This window comes from Asterias rubens, chromosome 11 (assembly GCF_902459465.1).
Source record: "Asterias rubens chromosome 11, eAstRub1.3, whole genome shotgun sequence".
Taxonomy (NCBI): Eukaryota; Metazoa; Echinodermata; class Asteroidea; order Forcipulatida; family Asteriidae; genus Asterias; species Asterias rubens.
Window position 1 is genome coordinate 4,307,316 of NC_047072.1, and position 23,150 is coordinate 4,330,465.

A 23,150-nucleotide genomic window follows, 5' to 3' on the forward strand; every position below is an offset into this window, starting at 1 on the left:
CCATGGGAATTGCCATCCTCAAACCATAACAAATTCGGATTTGTATCGATTTAGGAAAAACAAATTCCCTTTTGAAAAGCACTTCGATGGTGGTAATTTTGTAGTGCAGAAAGAAAACAAAAATATATGGTCGAGAGCTGCCTCGCGCTACCTACGACTGTTGCATGTGTAACATCGCACTGTGACTGTTGCATGAAAGGCAGACAAATAGGCAGCGCCTAACGACTTGTCATCAAGTCTATCGTGCACCCAGCAATAAAATAATCTTTGTCTTTTTCGAATTGTGATATTACCAATCAAAGTCTGCCCTCTGCAGTAAGGACTGAGGGTATTATGATAGATTTTAGTAAAAAAATCTTAGTGCTCGCTCCATGATTGGAACCTGGAGATGGGGGTAAGCAAATTGCTTTTAGGGTACCCACGATTGGTCGCCCTTGATTGACAGCCCATGGCATCAGCTCAAAAAACGCTGGCTCCAAAACTGTGACGTCACCGTTACGCCCGTTTCGTGTGGACGGCCATTTTTGAATCTCCACACAGTAGTTTCGTCGAAGTTTCCAGTAAAGAGACCGGTAAGTGTAGATTTCAACGGAATTCAAGCTTTTAAATTTAGTGTTTAAGGGAGCACAATTTTATTTATTAGAAAATGTGTGTTTGTTGAGGTGACACTTTTGGAAAGGTGTATTTGAAGTCATTTGAAGTGGTTGATTTCCACGGACGAAGTTGGGGCTACGGAGCGTGCACTGTGTCCTTGTTACACCGCCATGTCAGTGGCATGACACACCGCTAGAACACGCTACTTCAACGAGGGTGGACCCGTCCATAGGGCGTTCTCGTTTATTGGACGCCCGCAGTGTCAATAGTACTGATAGTTAACTAGATTAGTCACTCATTGTTGGTTATTCTGAGTGAACATTCTCCGGAAGACTTTACAGTTGAGGGATTTAAAATTATGTGTGTCATCAAAATACAAAAGAAAGGGAAATAGCCTACTGTAGTACTGTTTGTGTACTGTTCACACATCCAGAGCTGAGATGTCACAAATTTGTTAAGCAAAGTAAAGTTAGGAAGATCATAAAGTTGTCTATGCTGTTGAGTGTGATTAACCTTTTGATTGTGGTCACTGTAAAATAATTCTTTTGTAAAACTAGTCTGGATTCATACCCATCATTTATTAGCCTATTATAAAAAAGTAATATTATTAATGAAAGGTCGGTCGAAGGAGGAAGGTGGGTACTTGATTCTTGTATTTGTAAATGTGAAATTTGGAAAGACAGAAAATTGTCTCTTTCAATTCATTCTCGGGACGGTTTTGACATGTCTTGAGTTGTCTACTTAAAATGCCTCTTTTTTTGTGGTTGCACTAATTGTTTTAACAATGCCAGTGTACGTGTCATCAGCATTTTTAAGTTTGTTGTAATATTTTTTTTCTTTCAATTATTAATTTTGTTTAATGTTTGGTTCACAGGAGCAAAATATATCTGACGCAAAGGCTTTCTACGGGAGAATTGTGACGATTTCAGGAGAGATAACCTGCCAAGCTGCTACAGGCAGAAATTCATTCTCATTTATTGGGACAACAACAAAACACACAAGATGCCTAAAACAGTAAGTAAACAAGAATAGTCAGTCCCGAGTCCTTTTATATCAAATTGACAAAGTGAAGGATTAAAAAGGACTAGGGTCTGTAAGCCACGTTGTATGTGTACAAGTGAGAAGAGGAAACAACAGAATTGAGGCTACAGCACAGGCTAGCAAAACTGCTGAGCCAAACGGTTGTAATACATGTCGTTCTATCAACACAAAGCATGTAGAACAAAGTTGAAGAAGGAAGGTGCAGTATGCAAAAATAATATGTACATACTGTACAGTAAATGTCCGTGTTACATTAATGTGAGTGTAGATTTTTAAACATGACAGCTCAATCTTTACGCGAGACATTTATTTTTAACTTGTAGTACAAATTATATTTCCCTTCAGTGTGATATCACTTTTCTATGGCTATAATATTTAAAAAATATTTATCGAGTGCACGTGTCATAGTTTGGTATATTTTTATGAAGAAACAATCAGTTATTCGTATGGTTGTTCACTTTTTATACTACAAAAAAACTGAGCAGATTTAAACATTTTCATCCATGATATTGAATTTTCTACGATTATTTGCCCATATTGTGTCGTTTGTACATGTACCAATGGTGCAAGTTTCCACTTAACCTGCATTCTATCATGAGGTCTTGATAGTGATACACATGTAGGCTACCCATACGCCTACATAGTATCAAAGATGATATTTGATGTGGATCAAACACCAGACTCCCCAGAGTGTAGCGACACATGTTCAATGTATAGGGAGACACTCTTCTTGAAGTGTAGACAGGCACAAAAGTGTGGGTGTAGTTTCTGCACCTGACATTTTTGTGTTTCTTTAGAAAGAATCACACACACGTATGCAAAAATAACTTGCATTCGTTTTTGGACTTGCAGTTTTTCTATAGTTGTATGGCGAATGCAACTCATGCTGGTTGTCTTCATATCAATACAGGGTTTGCCATCCAAGATTTACAACACACACAAAATATTAAATAATTTGTTAAAAGAGGAATTGTGTTGATGAATAATGGCAGTGTATTTCCTGTGGATATATGAGAGACGTGCCCATTTACAGGCGTGCAACTTTTGAGCCGATCAGCTGTCCCAATGAAATTTGAAAAACACATTACAAAGTTTTGCTGGGGCTGGCACTTTCCTCTTTAATTGAAAACAAAAACTGCAGTCGGGTGCCGACAATTTAGGAGGGGTGGGAGGCTTGTAAAAATTTCAAAAACCAATTAGTTCATTATTAAACATCTTTTTTAAACATAGGCCTAATAAATGCAATAAGTGGCAGTGTTTATAATGATAAAAGGTTATGTGGAGCAGGCTGTTTTGTTTGGATAGATGAACAGCTTGTTTTTATATCCGACAATAAATAGGAGTGAGTTGCTTTCTTAAGAAGGCCTTGATGTTATTTCCAATTCACAATGTACTGCATTGCTTCTCCAGCTCATTCAAAAGGGGCTTACTACTTACAGTAACTTGTTTGAGACTTGGTTTCAAGGTTTATGAAGTCTGAGGAATTAATTATTTTAATTAAATGTGTCCATTTGAACTAAAATAGCATAAATAGTGCATGCAGTTGGTTTTTGATGGCAAATGCTGTATTCCCTCGGAATTGAAAAGCTCAGAATGCTGAAAAAATTGTTGGTCAAATCACTCTCATTGACTTTATGCATAATGTATACATTATTGTATGCAATGTGCTTTAAATAAGTAAAGCAATGTGTGGTGAAGAGGTTTTCAACTAGTGGTTTAATCCCAACGAGGGCTGGTTCTTGATAATTTTACCAAGACGAAGTTGAGGTAAATTATCAAGAACCAGGCCTCGACGTATTTAAACCACTAAATGAAAACTGATTCAACACACTTTGATTCCCATTCATAAATTCCTTTTCGGTAAAAAAACATCAACACTTTTGGGTCAAAAAGTCAAATAAATGCAAAAATTATAATTGTACAATGATTTCTTTCAACACAACACCCCTCCAGCTATGAAATGGTAAGGCCCTCGGGTAAACAACTCCTTATAAGGGAATGCTGTGCGCGTGATGTGGCACAACTGTTTCAGCTGTTGCTTTCGACCAATAGGAATGAAAAAACTGTCTTATAAGCACAGGTGCAAGCTCGCATGTTACGCCCATGTTTCAACACTTTTTACTGGTCATAAACAAAGGTTTATACTAAGCTTGGGCGATATCATGATATTATCGAATATCGCGATATTAATTTGGAAACGATTTCGATATTGGATGGATTTGGTTTTAATCGATATATCGCGATATATCGCGATAATCGCGATATATCGCAATATCGATTAAATATCGCGATGTATTTGCTAGCTGAGACATCTTGCACCCCATAGGTTTGGAGTAAAACCAGAAGAATAGGTCATTAGAACACCTCTCTTAAGATATGACTGTCTCTTCTACAACTTTCACTTGGAGTTTGAAGACTGATGATGTCAAATTTCATTAATCGCGATTATATCGAATATCGCGATATATTGGCGGCGATATATCGTGAATAAAATAAATCGATATCGCCCAAGCTTAGTTTATACACACCCGCGTGACGCGCTCTCCACCAATAGGAATAGCAAAACTGTCTGAAGTATTTATGAATAACAATTTGTTGTCCTGTCAGTTTTTTTGCCTGTGGAGCTGGTGCCTGTAAAGTACAGAAGAAACTCACTAATATGTAAACCAACAAAATGCAGATTTACCCTGTAGAAATTTATTCCAACAACATATAACAACATATTACATTATATAGTTTGCACAAAGTTCAACTATTTTATGGTTCACATTACTTCCTGAACTGAACAATACATTCATACCTTTGCGTGTATTATGAGTATTGTCCTGTTGATATGTACTGAGGGCAGATTGGGTGGTTCAAATTATTTCTTTGCGTTTTGGGGATAAAGAAATTTTGGTTTGCATGAAGACTGACAAAATATAGTATCAGTACCAGGTTATAGCACCAAGCTTTTTGTAGTAGCTTGCATGAAAGCAAAACAGATTAATATCTCACTTGAATTGACAATGTGATTATAAGAACTGCTCAACGAAAGTGGAATGAAATGTAGAAATATTGTATAAAACCAACAGAACAAACATGGTTCAATGAGGTGGCACATTGACCAAACTTTTACCTAGTTGCGAACAAGATTGTGTCTCTGCACATTGTTTGCTGTCTGAATCTGATAAACGGAATTTACCATTTACTATAAAAGGTAATCATCTATAAATAATACAATCGTTATCAATCGCCTTCAAATGGATTAATATTTTTATGCTAAACTCCAAGGTATGCCAACCTTCTTCATACCTGTGTTACGAAGGAGGGCTTTCCACACAGAGCTAACTGTAATGTACATTGTACATGTGCTCCAAGGGAGTACGTACATAGTACCTTAGAGCAAGGACATGATTATGTGCTTTGAATGTTGTATTCTGTACAAATGATTGTCACACCCATATAGTATCTTTGATCTTTGAACCCTGTAGCTAACCTTTATCTGCCTCAGCCACAGGTAAGCCCTCACCCCTACTAAACATGTATGTTTATGGCCCATGTGGTGAGGTAAACGGCACATGTAGTTATGTCACCCTAATAAACATTGACCTGTGGAACTGAACAGTGTGCAGTGTTTTAGTGCCCATAGCATTGTACAAAAGCACTAAACAGAATGTCTACAGTGGACAAGTTGGTCAGAAGTTACAAAGATCCTATTATATTTACCTTTCCTTAATGTATACCAAATCCCTATATTATCATGGAAATTGACAAGGCCTAGATCAGGTCTATGGCCTTTCTGGAAATTGTGTCTAACAATGTATGCCTACATGTTACAACTTGTTGATTTGTCAGTCCAATCCGATTAGAAAGTTTTCTTCTTTAAAAAGGTGAACTTGGCGTTACAAAACAAAAAGGTAGTCAGTTGATGTACGTATGTAGAGTGAGAGGGGATTGATTGAATATGATTATGTTCTTGGTATAATGTCATATGAGATGCAGACCATGGGCAAATGCCTACTGTATGTCTGGTTCAGACATTCCATACGTGTGTATGGGATGACCAATACATCTTGCAGCAAACTGAGCATTCTATATATGTAATGTGTATCTAGTCCAATATATTTTGTCTTTGTACAATTCTATGACACTTTGGCAATTGGAAATTTTACAAAAATGCACTTGCCTAAAATATTAAACCAACCTGAACAGTTTTATGACAGCTGTGGTTTGGTTAATGATGAACTTTTTTTGAGATGCTTGAAGTCATCAAGTTTGATAATGTTCATTAAGTCTAGCTTGAGATACATGTGCGGCTGTTGACCCAATTCACCTGACATCATCATCAGAATAATCTTGTATGCGCCATCTTGGTGGGGCGAGGTCACTGTGCCTTGTTCAGTGAAGTGCACATTTTAGGCGACGCGGCATTTACACGTAAACCCATTGACCACCAAAATGGTAAGCGTGGCACAGTTGCCGCGAGTGACCTGCATGCAAGGGGTCAATGATTGGAATAATGTTGCAATTATGTCCATATAATATTAATCAAAGAGTATGACTCTGAATAAGGAAACAATTATTTTATTAAAAATGTACCATACATTAGAAACTAAATGCACTATAGTTCATCTGTAAATGACACCTCGGTGCACATATCAAAGAACAAAAGCTTATTTAAACATTGTGTTTACATAAGGTTTTGTACTATTGTAGACACACCCATCTGATGATTGGATCAAATGGCTTCCACTGACCTTCTGCTATACAAATTGGATGCATATTAGATACCACTCAACCCTACCGGATGGTTTTATACAGCATGGATTACTGGATAAGGTTTTCAAAATTTAAGCAATTTATAAATCGTAGTGCAGTCATCTGGGTATTTTCCATGTCTTAATTATTCCATGTACAAATACTCCTGAACATTATCTCCAGCATCTTGTTTGGTTTCTGTACATTACACCCTGTACATTTACACAGAAACCAAACGGAGACTGAAGTAGGACAACTATGGTTGTTCCCCTTTTTGTTTGTTCTAAATCAATCATAAGAACACGAGTTACACTCGAGGAAATGTGACTATGGTCATTGAAAGCAACAGTTTTGTTTTAAAAGCGTTAGTACTTCACATGCTCATACTGTTCACATTTTCTTGTTTGCAACATAAAAAAATAGTTTAAAGATACCTTTTAATAAAAATATGTCACATTATTAAAAATGCAGCCCTTGACTTTCTTAATCTGAATGAAATGATTTTACGCCAAACCAAGCAAATGTGCATATTATTTAATTTTCTACTGTTTGTTTGTTTTCCCCAGACTAATGTTCGGGTGACGACGATGGATGCTGAGCTGGAGTTTGCCATCCAGTACAACACAACCGGCAAACAACTCTTCGATCAGGTAATGGACCCTTCCCATGAAATATGCTAATTACATTCACGCATGCGTACATACCCTATTGGTTGGCAAACGCCATAGAGTTGTGCACTAATCAGACGCGCAATCGTGTCTGCGTCAAGCACCCATTAGCCTTGTGAAAAAAAGCATGATATTCCCTCATTTTGCCTCAAGTGTGCTATGTGTAATTTACATATTTCATGGGAAGGGTCTATTGTACACATTCAACATCAGGCCTATATCATTCAAATGCTATTTTAGAGACTACACATAGCCCATTCTAAACACCAATTAAATAGTGCACATAAATGAACTTAACAAATATTAACAGAAACAAAGAAATTAGCAAATGGGGGATGCCCTGTTGATGAAAATTCTAAAACAAAATGTCAACAGAAGCCTGTGCCTTTGTTTGTAATTTTTTTCATAACGTTTAATCTATCCTTCCCAAGGGGGAATAATAATAATAATTTGTGCCTTGTTCCAGCTGCTGCAATGAACACAGGGAAGTGTGAAATATAATAGCAAATTGTCCTTGCAGACATCACAGTTTCAGAGTTGGCTCATGACACTAGTGTTATCATGCTAGTATTGTTCACTGTTAGACGTTATGAAGGACAGCTTCTTAATAATCCATTTCTGAATTATATGAATGACAGCTTCTTAATAATCCATTTCATTTCATGTTTGTTTAACCACTATCACACTTTAAAAAACCCATACAAATAGAAAAATTAATGTGCCGCATATTAAATGGAAGGTATACATTTAGTTATCACTCTTAAAATTAATGTCAATAACACTTTACCTGGTAAAAGGTACAACAGCTGTTGACAAAGCATTTTGAGAATCATATAACTTCAAAACAGTGTGATAAATGGGAAAATGTTTAGTTTAATCCCCAGAGTATGAATCTGAGATACGTGTCTGTTGGTCAGATACGTTTTTTTCAGATTGTGTATTCCAACTACAGATTATTCTTCCTGTGTGAACAAAACCACTCTGAGTTAAAGGAACACATTGGCTTGGATCGGTCGAGTTGGTCTTTGAAAGCGTTTGTAACCATTTGTTATAAAATGCATGATAAGAAAGATATTTTAAAGTCACCTGCCGTCGATTTCACAAAACTCTTCCTAACTTAAGACTAATCTTAGGACTTAGGAAGGGTCCCAAGCCTGCACTGTAGCATGCGGACTTTAAGATTAATCCTAAGTAAAGACGAGTTACTCGTCCTAACTCGAGATAAGACGAGTCCTAACTCTTTGTGAAATCGACCCCTGGAAGTGGTATTTTGTCAAAATAAAGCTTTTGTCACTATTTTATTTGTTTGTTTTGATAAGTGGAACGTGAATAAACAGTTAACTATGGTTCTAAAAAAAATAGTTATTATCTTATTTACAAATTTAAGAGTAGGCCCCGACCCGAGAGGGCGCTGTTCGTGACTTCAATCAAGGCGCGATATTTGAAGAGAAAATGATACACAGCGCTGAAAAAGACATCGGACCGGACCACTAGGCACTATTGCTCTTGTGAGTCTGACCAGCCGTGCAGACTGACCCCTTCTTTAGTTGTTTTTCTTTAGTTGTTTTGCTGCATCCAGCAGCAATACACTTGGTCGGCATTGCCGGAAAATGCAAGAAAAAAACTTGTTTTCAAAACGAACAAACTCACGACTTGGACTTGCATGTACTTTGCACGTGTGTTTACTCTTCCAATCAAGGGGTAGGCGGAGTCAACCCCCAAACAACTTTATCTATTTTTTAAACATATAAATCGTTACAAACAATTACTATAAAAAATTGTTTTAATGTTAGGCCGAGTAAAAAAAACACCCATGTTTCACGCCCGGGTTTTTAAAAAAAAGGAGGAATAGGAGTTTTTTTTTTTTTTTTTTTCAAGATGGCCGCCATTCTTTGTTAAAATGTCAAGTATCCATTGTTTTTTCTACTGCTGAAATACACAAAACCAGCTGCACAAAACATAAATGAAACAATTTAGACGAGGCATTCAGACAAGACATTCAGATTGTTTTGCTGAGATCATTTAAAATAACCCTATTTAAAAATAAAAAAAAATAAAATGTGCATAAAAAAAAAAGGCAAATGTAGGGGTGTGGATAATTGTTTCCTACTTTAAAACATCTTTCTAACCATGCATTTTATAACAAACAATTACAAACGCTTTTCAAAGACCAATTCGACCGATCCAAGGCAACGTGTTCCTTTAATTGGCGATAACTCTAAGACACTACCACCTTTTAACACTTAATTTTCACGGGTTAGTTTTATTGTATATGCCTGTGTTCCATGCCAAGATTAAAATAATCCAATGGTTAAAAAAACAGGTAATTTCCTTTAAAGATGGCAAGAAAAGGCAATTACTGTGGGTGTGCCTTGCTTTTGCTGTGGTGTTATTTTTAGTGTAGTCTCAATGAGTGACAATACATGTTAGCCGTTTTCAGGGAAAAACATTGTATCCTTTCCTTGGTGTTGCTTACTGGGCACATCTGCTGTGTACACATCACACACTTTCAATGTATGATTATGAGAGGAAACAAAAGGAAGGAAATGGTCTAGATCACTTGGCCTCATTTAACCCTCCGTTTGCAACTCAATCAATAGCCCCACTTGTACACTGGAACCATGTGTAGAAAGTATGTACAGCATGCACCTTTTCCTATTGTAAGGTTTGTTGAAGGCTGGCCAGAGGACATTGGAAAAGTTGGTCATTGCCAAATGGGTGCTTTTCAATGTACACCATAATTTGTGTAGAATGTGTGTGGGTGTTTGAATGTAGTATATGGCTGAGTGACTTTCACTGGAACAATGTCAAGTATCTTGTGTACAAAACATGTTACCTAGTGGCAGTAGAAGTACGTATATTGACAGATTGTGTAAATCTTAAGTCAGTAATGTTAGTTTGATTGTTCACTTGATTACGCGAACAATACATGTTTGATGAAAGAGTCAAACTGACCTGATTTTTTAGATTTACAACTGCCAAGCTGTTGGACTTTAGGCTTCCTGTTTAGCACGGTAGGCAGTTCAGTAAACAATTAACCATGTACTAAAATATCTTAATATTTCAATAAGAAAATATGCTCATAAATTTCGCGTTGATTTTTTTGCATGGCACATGCATGCAGAGCTGCCAACTCTTCCGGATTTTGCGGAAGACTCCCGTATTTGACGGCAATCTTCCGTCATCCCGCAAGCAGTCAAAATCTCCCGGATCCCCAACCTGTTAATGAAAAAATAATAAAATTGACGAATTTCCTAGCCCTCCGCTGTGGCCCGTGTGTGTATAACGTTTGCGCGCGTGCATATTTAATTGCATAGATGCGCAGAAAAAGTTGTTCTAACCGTAGTTTCGTCTTCTGCGCATCCATACATGTGCATGCACTGATCAACCTCGCCACCATGGGTAGCGCGCTATATCGATACCTCTCGTTACTAACCCCTGGAATAGATGATTGCACTTACAGTGGCGTATACTCATGTGGGATCGTTATGACGCACTGCCCACGATCGAGCAAATGACGCTGCTACATCGTACACCACTGGGAACGTGGTTGGGAATTTAAAGCAAAATGGCGCCGCCCAGCAGAGCAACTGGTAAGTCGGTGAAGAAAATTAAATACGCTCAAAAATACAAAGAAGACTACCACAAAGAATGGCCTTGTATAAAGAAATCATCAAAGGATGAAAACCATGCCTTTTGCACTACGTGCAATTCAGAGGTATCTGTGAAATACGGCGGACGAAACGACATATTGAGACACATGGATTCCGACAAACATTGCAGTAGTGCAACAGCACGATCCAACACGCTAGGCATTGCAGATTTTTTTAGAAAATCGGGCTCTGATGACAGCAGTATAATAAAGGCGGAAACTTTATTCACAGGGTTTATAATTGAACATAATAAATTAAACGTTGCATCTTCTGACCATGCTGGTCCTCTTTTTAGACGAATGTTACCCGACAGTGCTTCAAAACTAGAAACATGTGCAAAACATTTAAAACATAAACAGCAATATTCTTTAGTAATATTTCAAATGTATATGTCTGTACATGAATATTGGTTTTTATGTCCGCAAAAATCGTCGTGACCCGTGCTGAGATTGAGTCTTTCTGACTTAAAAATAAAATCTTCCTGATTTTCAAAAACCAATGTTGGCAGCTCTGATGCATGATCTACTTGTTTATAAATGGCTTTTGTGAGTCACATGTAGAGACATGGGGGTCTTTCACCACCTTGAATCATGCAGTAGTGTCATATGGTAATCAGCATGGAACAGCTGGCTGCTTTAGTCTTATCCTACTCAGGCATGCTGGCCCAACAAGCACTATTGCTATGTTGTTGTCATAGTAACAGACTAGGTGTCTGTTTGAGTTGGCACAGCAATAATAAACAGCAGTGGCCTTTTAAGGTTACAGGTACAACTTTTAAAGGGGCTCTACAAGAGTAGTTTCGTTGTTGGTTTTGTTGAAGGTAGTAAGCCTGTACCGGCTACATGGTTAAAGACACTGGAAACTATTTGTAATTGTCAAAGACTACATGTAGTCACCTCACCATTTGCATAAAATAACCTCACCATTTGCATAAAATAACAATCCTGTGAAAATTCGAGCTCAATTGGTCGTCGAAGTTCTGAGATAATAATGAAAGGAGAAACGCCCTTGTCACAGGAAGTTATGTGCATTCAGATGCTTGATTTCGTGACCTCAAATTCTAAATCTGAGGTCTCGAGACCAAATTCGTGGAAAATTACTCGTTTCTCGAAAACTCTGTCACTTCAGAGGGAGCCGTTTCTCACAATGTTTGATACTATCAATCTCTTCCCATTACTCGAGAGTCCCCCATTTTTTTCAAATATTGGAATTTTTTGTCATGAAACACGTTAAACCCAGAAGTTACAGACCTGATAAGGCTGTCGGCCTAGTGGCCTTCGCATGCGGGTTAGTGGTACGAGCGCGGATGACGTGTGCACAGTAGTTGTACGGTGTGCGTTGAGCGATGTGACGGTGATGGTTGGGTCGTGCGGTGTGAATACACACAGCAAGCACAGTGTATACAGTTGGGTTTACAGCTGCGTCTTTTAGTAATGAATAATGCGACTGCCTTGAGCAAGGCTAATAAGTTTACCGATAGTCCATTTTCAATGTAGAGAAGGTCAGTTACTTAAAACTTTCTACAACACAGAAATGTAGAGAGTGATGCAATTGGAGGTGTTGGGTTTGATTTGTAACGATAGCTTTAACAGCTAAACACCCTGAAAAAAGGACATCAGTAGTCATACATGTATTGTATGCACCAGCACTTTTATGTTTTGTTATGTTGAAACTTGCCTTTATATTATGCTCATAAATGTTGGCATAACATTAATTTAATTTGTTTGTTTCAGTCATTTTACTGTCAACAAAGATGTGAGCACTTCCTAGGTATTTGATACTGTTAATCAGTTTGTAGACTCAATATTTAAGCCTTTTTTCCAATTCTCAAACAGCTTGTCTCTTGGTGAAGACAAATTGTTTGACATTTTGGAACAAAGTGGTTTCGTACACATTGTGTATAACTAAAAAGAAATCTTGGCTAAGTTTGTCCAGGGCTGCAAAATTTTCACTGAGTGTTTATAGTACACACATGTATGCCCCAAACTGCCAAAGACCAACATGATTGCATGCGAATTAAAACCAAAACCTTTGTTTTAATTTGTTGAATACGACAAGAAGTTTTGATTTAGGTCAAATTTACATCCCCTTTCTTTTAGGCTGAGTTTACACTCTGTAAGATAAATCCAAAGATTTAACTGTTTTTATTTTGGTTTTCTTTTTGTTTAATGCTGCAGGTTGTGAAGACAATAGGCCTTCGGGAAATTTGGTATTTTGGTCTAAGATTTACAGACACTGATAACTACTCCACATGGCTTAAATTAAACAAAAAGGTAAGTGTAGTTTCCTTAAAATGACAAATGATGTACCTTTAATTAATGTTGATTGGGCCACTGGTGAGCATCAAACCATCTCAATTTGCAATTTTGCGATCCAGGGTCAAACAGAAATGAAAGGTTGTTATTAAGTACTTCGTAACAATTATTTGAAATGAAGAGTGAACAGTATAAATTCTTAGCAATAATATCCGTTAAATTGTATTCACTTCCTTTCACTGAGTTCAAAAATCATACAAATGATTGCATTTACAGTGTACTGTATAATCATTGAGCAGCCAGCTGTACTTGACATACACTGAACAGTGGTTGTGAAATCAACAAGGAAGTGGTTGTCGACTTCAACTGGCAATGATGGGCCTTTCTTCGCCAGGGTTGTTCATGATTTTATGATTTTTCAAAGATCCATCTTACCTTAATTATTTCCTATGCAAAATTGCTGGATAAAATTGTTCCCTGCAATGTACATAAGAGCCTCACACAACTGGTCTCAGATGTGTTTTTACATTTATGTAAGACTCATTTACATAATGTCAAAGTGGTTCTGGGAAGATCCCTTTTGTAATCCTGTCTTAAGATCAAAGTCCACATTAATGTTACACCCATTAATCATGTTGCATTCTTGGTGTAGATGTATGTGGCATTATATTGTTTGTGATAGCGTGTATTATATTTGCACATCTAACCATTGATAGTGATACGGGTACAGACTAGTGTATTACATAACGGCTGCCCTGGGCATGGGAGTTTCTTGGGTATCATTTTTGAAATTGTATTTTTAATATGATTATTCGATTACGTTGTGAGTGTGAGGCCACCTCAACATATGAATTGAAAGAAGAAGAAAAAAATAGCTAGGAATATTTTTTTTAAATAAAAACCAGTTATAACTCTGCTCAGTGCCTAAGTACCATTTTCCCTCGAACTACTAGTTTCTATAATGTATGATGTTTTATATTAGACAGTTGTAATTTGGGGGTTAAATTACACATACAAATGCCAGCTTTGGAGCTGTAAGGAGGGAAAACTTTTGGCTGCAGCAAATGCGCACACTTGTGATGTATTAACTTAGCGATAACATTAGACTTTGCACATAGTGAAGTATAGTACTGCATTATTTAGAAATTGGTTGATACTTGCGCATTTAAATCAGACAGTTGTGATCCTATCATATATGATTGGTCTGTGGAAAACAAATTCTGAAAGTTGTACAATACGTGGTTAGACTGCTGGGACTTGAAATCAAAAGGTTGTAGGTTCAAATCTTACCAAGCTAACCGCTGATTTCACAAACACTAGAATCAGTATAAATCTTTTCCCTTCTGAGTCTCAGTTTCTTGATTTGTGCGATTTATAATCCTAGATGTTAAACCAATGTTATAAAGTTAGGTGTGAGTTTGAGTTCCCTTGAGTGACCAGGGTTGAAAGAGCGATCATCCAAACAAGCAACATGACTTGAAACACTCAACCCATGTAGCAGTACATGTACCTGGTACCTGGTACATGTAGTTGTGGTGGATTTGTAGGGTGTGTTTCTGTTTTAAACTAGGCCTAATTGTTTAGTAAACCTTGACATATTTCATCAGTGCTGTAGATTGATAGGAATTCCAAAGCTTGCCAATTAAACACAAGCCATCTCCATGGTATAAGCAGGGGGGCTCTTTTTACCCATGAGCTACTAAAAAGAGCATTGGGCGAAATCCTAGCAGTGACCCTCAAACTGGACCAAGCAAACAACCATGGTAGGATACCACAAGTGTTAAGTCAACTGCTAGGCTTGTTATATACTGAGACCACACCTTGCTATCATTGCACTATACACTGGAATCTGGTGAACATACTCAGCTTTCAAGTGTAGACTACAACTGGAAATACAAAGTCCACCTCTTATCCATTATACACCCACTTTGTTAATAACAAAATGTTTTGTTGGGTTCAACCAATAGTTGTATCACAAATTATGGATGACTAAATTTTTCCAAGTTGTCAAAAAAGTTATCAAGCGGGATTGTGTTTAACACTTCAGTCCCAGTATAGATGGGTTTAATTAATTCATTGCAACTCACACATTTTCTAACATTGTCTCAAAACTAATGTGCCTAATTTACAAGAACTATGAAAGAGCTATCCTGTTAAACTACAAGTACATAATATGTAGTAGAAGATAGTTTGTATCAATAATGTGTCAGTGTCTTTGAATTGAAAATAAATCGTAACTCAAGTCAAGTTTTCTTGCGAAAGTATCAACAAGTGTGCATTTTAGAACTGGTTCCTATTGAAAAGTATTGCAATTTGTGATTTGCAATACTTTCAAATATGAATCGGTTCTAAAATGCAAACTTTATGATACTTTTGCAAGAAAACTTGATTTGAATTTTGATTTGTGATTCCAAATCGCACTTCTAAACATTGTGAAATAGCCTTAGAACTTTAGAACAACCGCCCAATCTTTTCCTAATATAAAAGGGTCACCAGTTATTCAAATAGTTTTTAGGATTGACTTATGGATTGGTTTACAAAGTTTACTTATTTATGAACCGTTTATTCATGGCAACCAGTCTCACACCCACTGTGTTGGTTCTGTTAGCCATCTCAGCCCCCTTTGAGTCCATGTTGTTTAGAAACTAAATACCACAGGAACAATAAGGTAATTCCTTGTATGCATTATAAAGAGTATTGTACTGTATGGCGTATGGTTGCAGCATTACAATAGCATGTGGCATTCAGTGAGTCACACTGGTTGGTTCTGATTAGGGCCTTAGCTATGTATGGTCTCTTAACAAAAGATGGCTGCTCAGTGACCTCAAAATTATGAAAGGGTGTTGGTTGTTGACCTTATATGGGCATACCACTGTTCACTGGTACAATGGATGGCAAATGGAGAGGTTGTCTGTAGTCAATGATTTCTCTGGTCAAGTTTTGATAACACTTGTTTTATTATTATGATTTGATTTATTCTCTAGTTTTCTATAAACACACTACACAACATTATGTGAAGCAGGAGAAGGTTACCAGCCAAAATACCATGCCACATGCACATTTTGTGACTGGTTTCCTGTTATTTTTGCTAAGCAGAACATGTTTTAGCAATAGTTTCTGCTTTTAAAAGCAGAATTGGGCTCGATCTTGCAGATTCAGTCCTTATTTCACATACAGGGGATTACAGTGTGCATTGTGGAGGTCAGATGCATTACAGCATGAATGTTGTGTTGTACAATGTACTGTAGTCCCTATTGGAATGCTTTATTTGATTATATGGTGGAGGTAACAAATACTCCATGGTTATAATTGAGTGGTAAGTATGCATGAATAGATCCATCAGAGAGCATTCCATCCAAATCAAAGGTATTTCTATTACTTAGTGGTTGAACAAAGCCTTTCCATACAAAGGGAAAGTAATACATCAATATTGACAAATACATGTAGCTGAGACAGTTTCCTTGTTCGGCAGTGCATCTACTTTGTGCTAACAGCTTCTCTAATCTCATAGAAATAAATCATAGAGTGTATGATTGTCTAAAGGAATAGTTTGTGTATGAAAGTTGATCTTGCTCCTGACAAGTGTTCCAACACTTTAGATATGATCATAAGGATCATGAAAATATAAAACACTCATTAGTAATAAGTTGTCACATGTATAAATTTATTGACATGTTTGTCTAGCGTGTTAGTTTTCCACTCTTTCTTCTTCTATTAAGACTATCGTTAAAATGTTTCCTTTTTTTTGTTAAAAAGAAGAAGGAAAAAAGGGAGGCTGCCTGTAAAAAGGAAGCGGTAGACGCTAAACATGTTTTTTTTTCTTGCCCTAATTGTTAGCCTGCATGGTTTTGCAGTGAGAAATTACTTCATTTAAAGGAAACGTGAACATCTTTTCACCTCCATTTCGTTTGGAAAATAAGTCAATTTAGTTTGATTTTATAGGCTAATGTATGCATTACATGGATCTAGAACGTGCCCGAAAATGCAGTTATTACCTGCCAAAACTGTTCAGAGGGAGTAATCTGATCTTAACAAATGAACTTTCAGACATGAGAGTACAGTTTACAGTTACCCAAGGTAAATACTGTCAAAGATCAAACAGACTGCTTTGTCATGGGCTGATGGAGAATTTATTACAGCAATAAAGAGGTGTATTAACATAACAGTGTAAAGTACACCTCTAGCAGTTGGCTCAGCCCCTTATAATATTTTGAAGTGCAGTTTATGGTGAATTCAGCACCATTATCCTATTGCTTTTTGATAAAGATGTGCCATGTTATCAGATAAGTCTAATACTTTGCATATCAACTGGTGTATTCCAGGCAATTAAGTTTAACACAGTACGTATACATATATTTTTGGTTTTTATTTCCCATACACCGCTGTGTGTTCTCAGTACTTTCCCAAGTCCTGTGAAAAAATATCACAGGCATATTACTCGAGTGGGATTCAAACCCACAACCCTTGCAATTCTAGAGCAGTGGCAGTAAACATTTATTAACATAAAAGTTTCAAGGTGTCTCGTTATGTAAAGTAGCCTGGATGCGATTTCAAACTTGTAAAGCCTTACATACACTGGACTGTTCTTGGCCTTGGTGCCCCGTCAAAAATATCCTAGTAAAATTAACATTTTACAAAGGAAGTACCCTAAGTAATAAAATGGCCTTACCCTCTCACAGATGAAATGCCATGCCTGCATGTTCACTGTATTTCACTTGGGCACTAAACTCAAGAGTTGAATTGAGTTCTCTACCATGGGTACAACTGTTCCTGTGAGTGCCATTATGTAATACTCTTTGTCCATCGAGTACAATAAATGTTCATCACGCTGTCACCATCTTGGTCATGTTCGTTTCCCTGTTTCCAATAACAGTATGAACGCTTTGCGCATGGCACCAGACTATTATTTTGTCCAGCAATGTTTACTGCAAGAAATAGAACAAACACAGACAAAAAAAATTCTCAGTTCAAGTCAGGGTACGTTAGTACAAGTTGGGGAAAAAACCTTTATTTTGTGCATGCGAATTGGCTTCCTTTATGAGTACAAGTTGAACTTGGTTTGAGTAGGACTACAACTCTGGTACACTCAGAACAAAACATCAGAACAGGGGTTTGTATCCTGGCCAGTCAGGGACGTACATGTACCTATCCTTGAGCAAAACACTTAACTATAATGGCTCCTGATTACCCAGGAGTAAATGTTAGCTGTTACCCAGTATTGGGGTTAGCTTAGTTGTTGGTTCTGCATATTGCTAAGGAGTTGAGATGGCTTGAGGAATGGCGAACATGGGGGTGGGGATGGGAAGGGGGTGATAGACTAGAGCTGAGAGTGCCTACCCAGGACTGGCTGACATTTACATGCTATGTGTTCTGTATGGATGCCATGATATTTACCTGATTTTGTTCTCATTTGTTTCCCCTCAGGTTGCATCTCAGGATGTCATGAAGCAGGAGCCACTCCAGTTCCAATTTAGAGCCAAATTTTTCCCTGAAGATGTTGGAGAAGAGCTCATCCAAGAAGTAACAAGGGTAAGGAAGAATGTGGCTTGAATAATGGCTACTGAACACAAGAACATTACCAGTAAAAGAGCAATGCCGCAGGACACTGGGGATGTAGTGCAATGTGCATGTCATGACACATGCCCATTTCTTTGCTAAAATGGGTATTTGAATGTCTGATCACAGTGTGTGCTAAGAGACACTTCAGCCAAGGTTGAGACAGCCAAGGGTTCCATATTGTTAAATTTGTGTGGAAGGAAGAGTAGTTTTTTCCAAACATTTCTAGTCTGAGTTTACAAGGGAGTCGGTCACTGCATTCACAAACTATTAGCAGTCAGGTCTAGGTACATTTTCTGTAAAAGCAGTCCAATGTGGGTTTGTTTTGACGCAATCTTCTTCCAAAAATTGAACCATATTTTACACAGTCATCCCAAACTGCATACAGTTTAAAGGAACACGATGCTTTGGATCGGTCGAGTTGGTCTTTGAAAAGCGTTTGTAACCATTTGATTAGAAAGATATTTTAAAAGTAGAATGTAATGATACACACAAGTATCACTCGAAATTGTGTGGTTTTCCTTTTACCTCGTCAACAAACACGGTTGGCCATTTATAGGTGTCAAGTTTTTGACTCTCATAAATGGCCGACCGTGTTAGTTCGCCAAGTAAAAAGGAAAACAACGCAACTTCAAGGCAAATGTTTGTGGATCATTGTGTTCAATTTTTAAAACATCTTTCTGACCATATGCATTTTATAACAAACGGTTACAAACGCTTTTCAAAGACCAACTCGATCAATCCAAGGCAACGTGTTCCTTTAAGATATGTCACAAAATCAAAGAAGAATGAGAGGGGCCCAGCTGCTCTATGACTGGATGCCTCTTTGGATTGCACTTTCTGAGTATGTCTCTATCACAGAATAGATCAACCACAGGACTATTTAAAATATTCAATATATTGGGATATTTCAAAGTAACACTTCCAGGGGTTACGATCGAGGCATTCTAGGGAAAACAATTGGGAAGCGAGATCAATCACCACTGGGAAAAAGTTGATGTGTTGTGGACTAGATTTGACCACTTTTGATGGATTTACAAACTTTGCATTCCAGCCGTCGATTTCACCAAACTCTTTCTTACTTTGGATATCTTACCGTATCCATAGACGTTAGGACACATTAAACCCAAAGTTAAGATGATTTACTCGCCCTAACACGATATAAGATTAATCCTAGCATTTTGTGAAATCAGCTTCAGTCTTTCCGCAGGGTTTAAAATAGAAATGCTGCGACCATTCCATCGAGCTTTGATAAGTAACTTGGCATGTTTTATTTTCTTCCTATACAGCGTTTGTTCTTCTTGCAAGTGAAGGAAGCCATCTTGAATGATGATATTTATTGCCCACCAGAGACTTCAGTTCTCCTTGCCTCATATGCTGTCCAGGCCAAGTATGGGTCCTATGATGGTAAAAAACACAAGGCTGGTTTCCTGTCCAATGACCGCATTCTCCCATCAAGGTAAAAGCAATTTGTATAGTACATTCTATTAATAATAATTAACCATTATTATATAGCGCATAACATGTAGTGATATAACAAGTCCTTACGCGCTGTAGCACATCCAAATAACATAAAGAAGGGCTCTTAGGCACTCATTTTCGAATAGGTAGGGTCCTTATGACAATGGGGAAAAAGGAACAAGTCTCCACCCTCGCGTTAAAATGATGTAAAAGTCTCCATTTTTGTTATACTCTTTAGAGCGAAATTTAAAACTTGACCTCATTGGACATCACAAAGAAAAGAGTTGGTTCATTCCAAGAGGAGTGTCTGTGCTAATCATAAGCCCACGTTTTATGTCGTTTTGATTGAATATCATCAGAATTCAGGAATGAATTGAAAATTCTCTTTAGAAAAATATACAGACCATTTAGAAATGAGACATCATTGAACGTTTCTGGATTTGTTGACTCTTGTTTACTTAGGGTGATGGATCAACACAAGATGGACAAGGTTCAATGGGAGGAGAGAATTGTCAACTGGTACAAGGAACACAAAACAATGATGAGGTAAGATTGTCAATCAAGAAATTCACTTTGTTCTCTCATTGCAAGGAATCGCATATGTTTCAGTATTCTTTTTGTATACAAAATGAACTTGAGGAAGCCCTTTGATTGTCAAATCGCTTGACTACATGTACCTTGGGTAGTCGTAACCACTCACCAACTTATCACACACAGTGCTCAGGGAACATAGAGGGCCTTGGTTGTGTTACTTAAGGTTTTTCAAATTGATTATTGCCGGGTTTCAAGCTATTGTGATTGCATTCAGACTATGTGAGCAACTTCAGTCCTAAAACAGGAACCGTTTTCCCATTGGACTTTTTTGTAGAATGGCAAAATTTAATCCAGTGGAGACGCACAGTAAACTGACTTCCCTGTCAACTTACCTCGACCTTGAGTAAAACTAACTGGCCGAAAGAGGTTACGGAAGGCAGCTACGGTAACTTACAGAAACAGCTCTCCGCTGTTTACTTACCGCGACCACGCTGTAGCAAGAAACATCGTAGAATATAAAGTTCAGGTGGGAATGCAAGGTAGAATTTCACCACAGCCAGTCACGGTAACTTTGCGCGTGGCCATGGAAGGAAACAAACAAAGTCTAAGCTCTGCATTGTGATGATCTGTTGATTTCTATTTTATATTCAGTGCAGTTAGTGAAGGTTTTTCCCTACCCATCTGAAACTACCTTTGAAATGACCCATCAAGTGATAATGACCCAATTTCTGCTTAATCAATCTTTCAGGGAGGACGCTATGATGGAATACCTTAAGATTGCTCAAGATCTGGAGATGTACGGAGTCAATTACTTTGATATCAAGAACAAGAAAGGCACGGGTGTATTTCTTGGTGTCGATGCCCTTGGCCTTAACATTTATGAGAAGAGTGATAAGTAAGTATTGTAGATGTCCCTGTTCGCATCACTATGACTTTGGAAGTCTTTAAATGCTAGTTTCTTAACTTTGCAGTCTTTCTGACACCAATACTTTTCTGAATGATTGCTACTGATCAGTGATTTCTTAAGATTTTATTTGTTTTACAATCCAAGACTTAAATTGTACCTTTAAAGCAAGAGTATGGCTTTAAAGTGAAGGTATACCATTAATCACTCCAAAAATGAATGACCCAACAAACTTATACGAAGCACTACAGCTGTTGAAAATGTATAACATTTTGAGAAATGATTTCCTTCTAAGGAATGTGGTTTTAGAGAGAGTGATTCAAAAACAGTTCAATCAAAGAAATGTTTCTACTCGAAATAATTCTCAGATTGTGTATTACAATTATGGATTATTCTTCCTGCGCGTACATTACCCCTGCAGAATTTCGGCAATATCTTAAAAACACTGACAACTTTTGAATTTTCAAAGTTAAATGTATCTGTTTATTTATGAAGGATTGAAAGAACCAAACAGTTCTAAAAACCAAAGGTATGCATTGCCTTTTAAGTACTTTACTTTATGAAATAAAAACATGTTGTATTAGCCAATCAGATAATGTACCTGTTTTATTCACTTTTGATTAACAGTGTTTTCACGCAGGATTGTACAGAAAGTGTGACATTGAATCCAATTTAGTGCCACTTGGTCAATAACCTGCTAGATTATATTGATACAGGCTTAAGACAGTGACCAATCTGTCAGTGTGGTTGTGTCACTGAGTCAGCTTGCATACATTCTATGGCATTGTATAGTACTATTGTCTAAAAGAAAGACAATACATCCTCACTGCAGTTGTATTTCCTACATAACACAAAAACTCAACACATTTGAATAATAGAAAACATCCATAATTTCAACTCTTTTCTTTTGTAGGCTCTCACCAAAGGTTGGCTTCCCATGGAGTGAAATCCGTAACATCTCATTCAATGACAAGAAGTTTGTTATTAAACCAATTGACAAGAAAGCACCTGTAAGTATACATTGATAATGCCATTAATCAGTCAGGATTTTAAAGCTTATTTCACAAAGTGTCTTTGTTCTGTAGTTATACAGTTATGACCTTTTAGTTGGGTTTTGATTTGCAGCCTTTATGCTGTTGGGAAGAATGCTTAGTGATGCAGATTGGCTGGCACATTGACTTGATGCTTGTATGAGGACTGGGTATGGATACAGCAAACCCTGAGACCCACTGTCCCTGGTCTTGGCCTTCGTGCCCCTTCAAACATGCCCCATAGACTTGCAGATTTTCCAATGGAAGTGCCCTTTGCAAAATGCAAATGGCCTTGCCACCTCAAAGATGAAATTCCAGGCCAGATTGTATAACAGTTGGCAGACTAAACAATCACTGTGTTATTAATGCAGGATTGTACAGAAAGTGTGACATTGATTCCAATTTGGTGTCACTCAGTCAATAACCTGCTAGATTATATTGATACAGGCTTAAGACAGTGACCAATCTGTCAGTGTGGTTGTGTCACTGAGTCAGCTTGCATACATTCTATGGCATTGTATAGTACTATTGTCCAAGTGTGTACTTATTGTTGCATTAACAAAATAAGCTTTTGGGTGAATTGTGAAGCGAGCTTTAGTATGGTGTGCAGTTTCCTCTGTACCACTTGCTATATGTGAAGGTGACCATGATACTCCTACATTAATAGCTGAAGGATATGTAACGGATATGTATCATGGATTGTCTTTTCCAAG

General features: G+C 37.4%; 1 protein-coding gene across 1 annotated transcript in view; it reads left to right on the top strand.

Annotated features, from left to right (window-relative positions):
* Positions 1–472: 472 nt before the first annotated feature.
* LOC117297013 (radixin-like) overlaps positions 473–23,150 on the top strand; it is a 30,398-nt gene continuing 7,720 nt past the window's right edge. Inside the window, exons 1-9 of the mRNA XM_033780135.1 lie at positions 473–572; positions 1,469–1,608; positions 6,942–7,025; positions 12,874–12,969; positions 18,376–18,480; positions 19,797–19,966; positions 20,431–20,514; positions 21,251–21,397; positions 22,320–22,416. Of these exons, the coding sequence (XP_033636026.1) occupies positions 1,597–1,608; positions 6,942–7,025; positions 12,874–12,969; positions 18,376–18,480; positions 19,797–19,966; positions 20,431–20,514; positions 21,251–21,397; positions 22,320–22,416 (795 nt within the window). The 5' untranslated portion in view covers positions 473–572; positions 1,469–1,596. The remainder of the gene's footprint in view (positions 573–1,468; positions 1,609–6,941; positions 7,026–12,873; positions 12,970–18,375; positions 18,481–19,796; positions 19,967–20,430; positions 20,515–21,250; positions 21,398–22,319; positions 22,417–23,150) is intronic.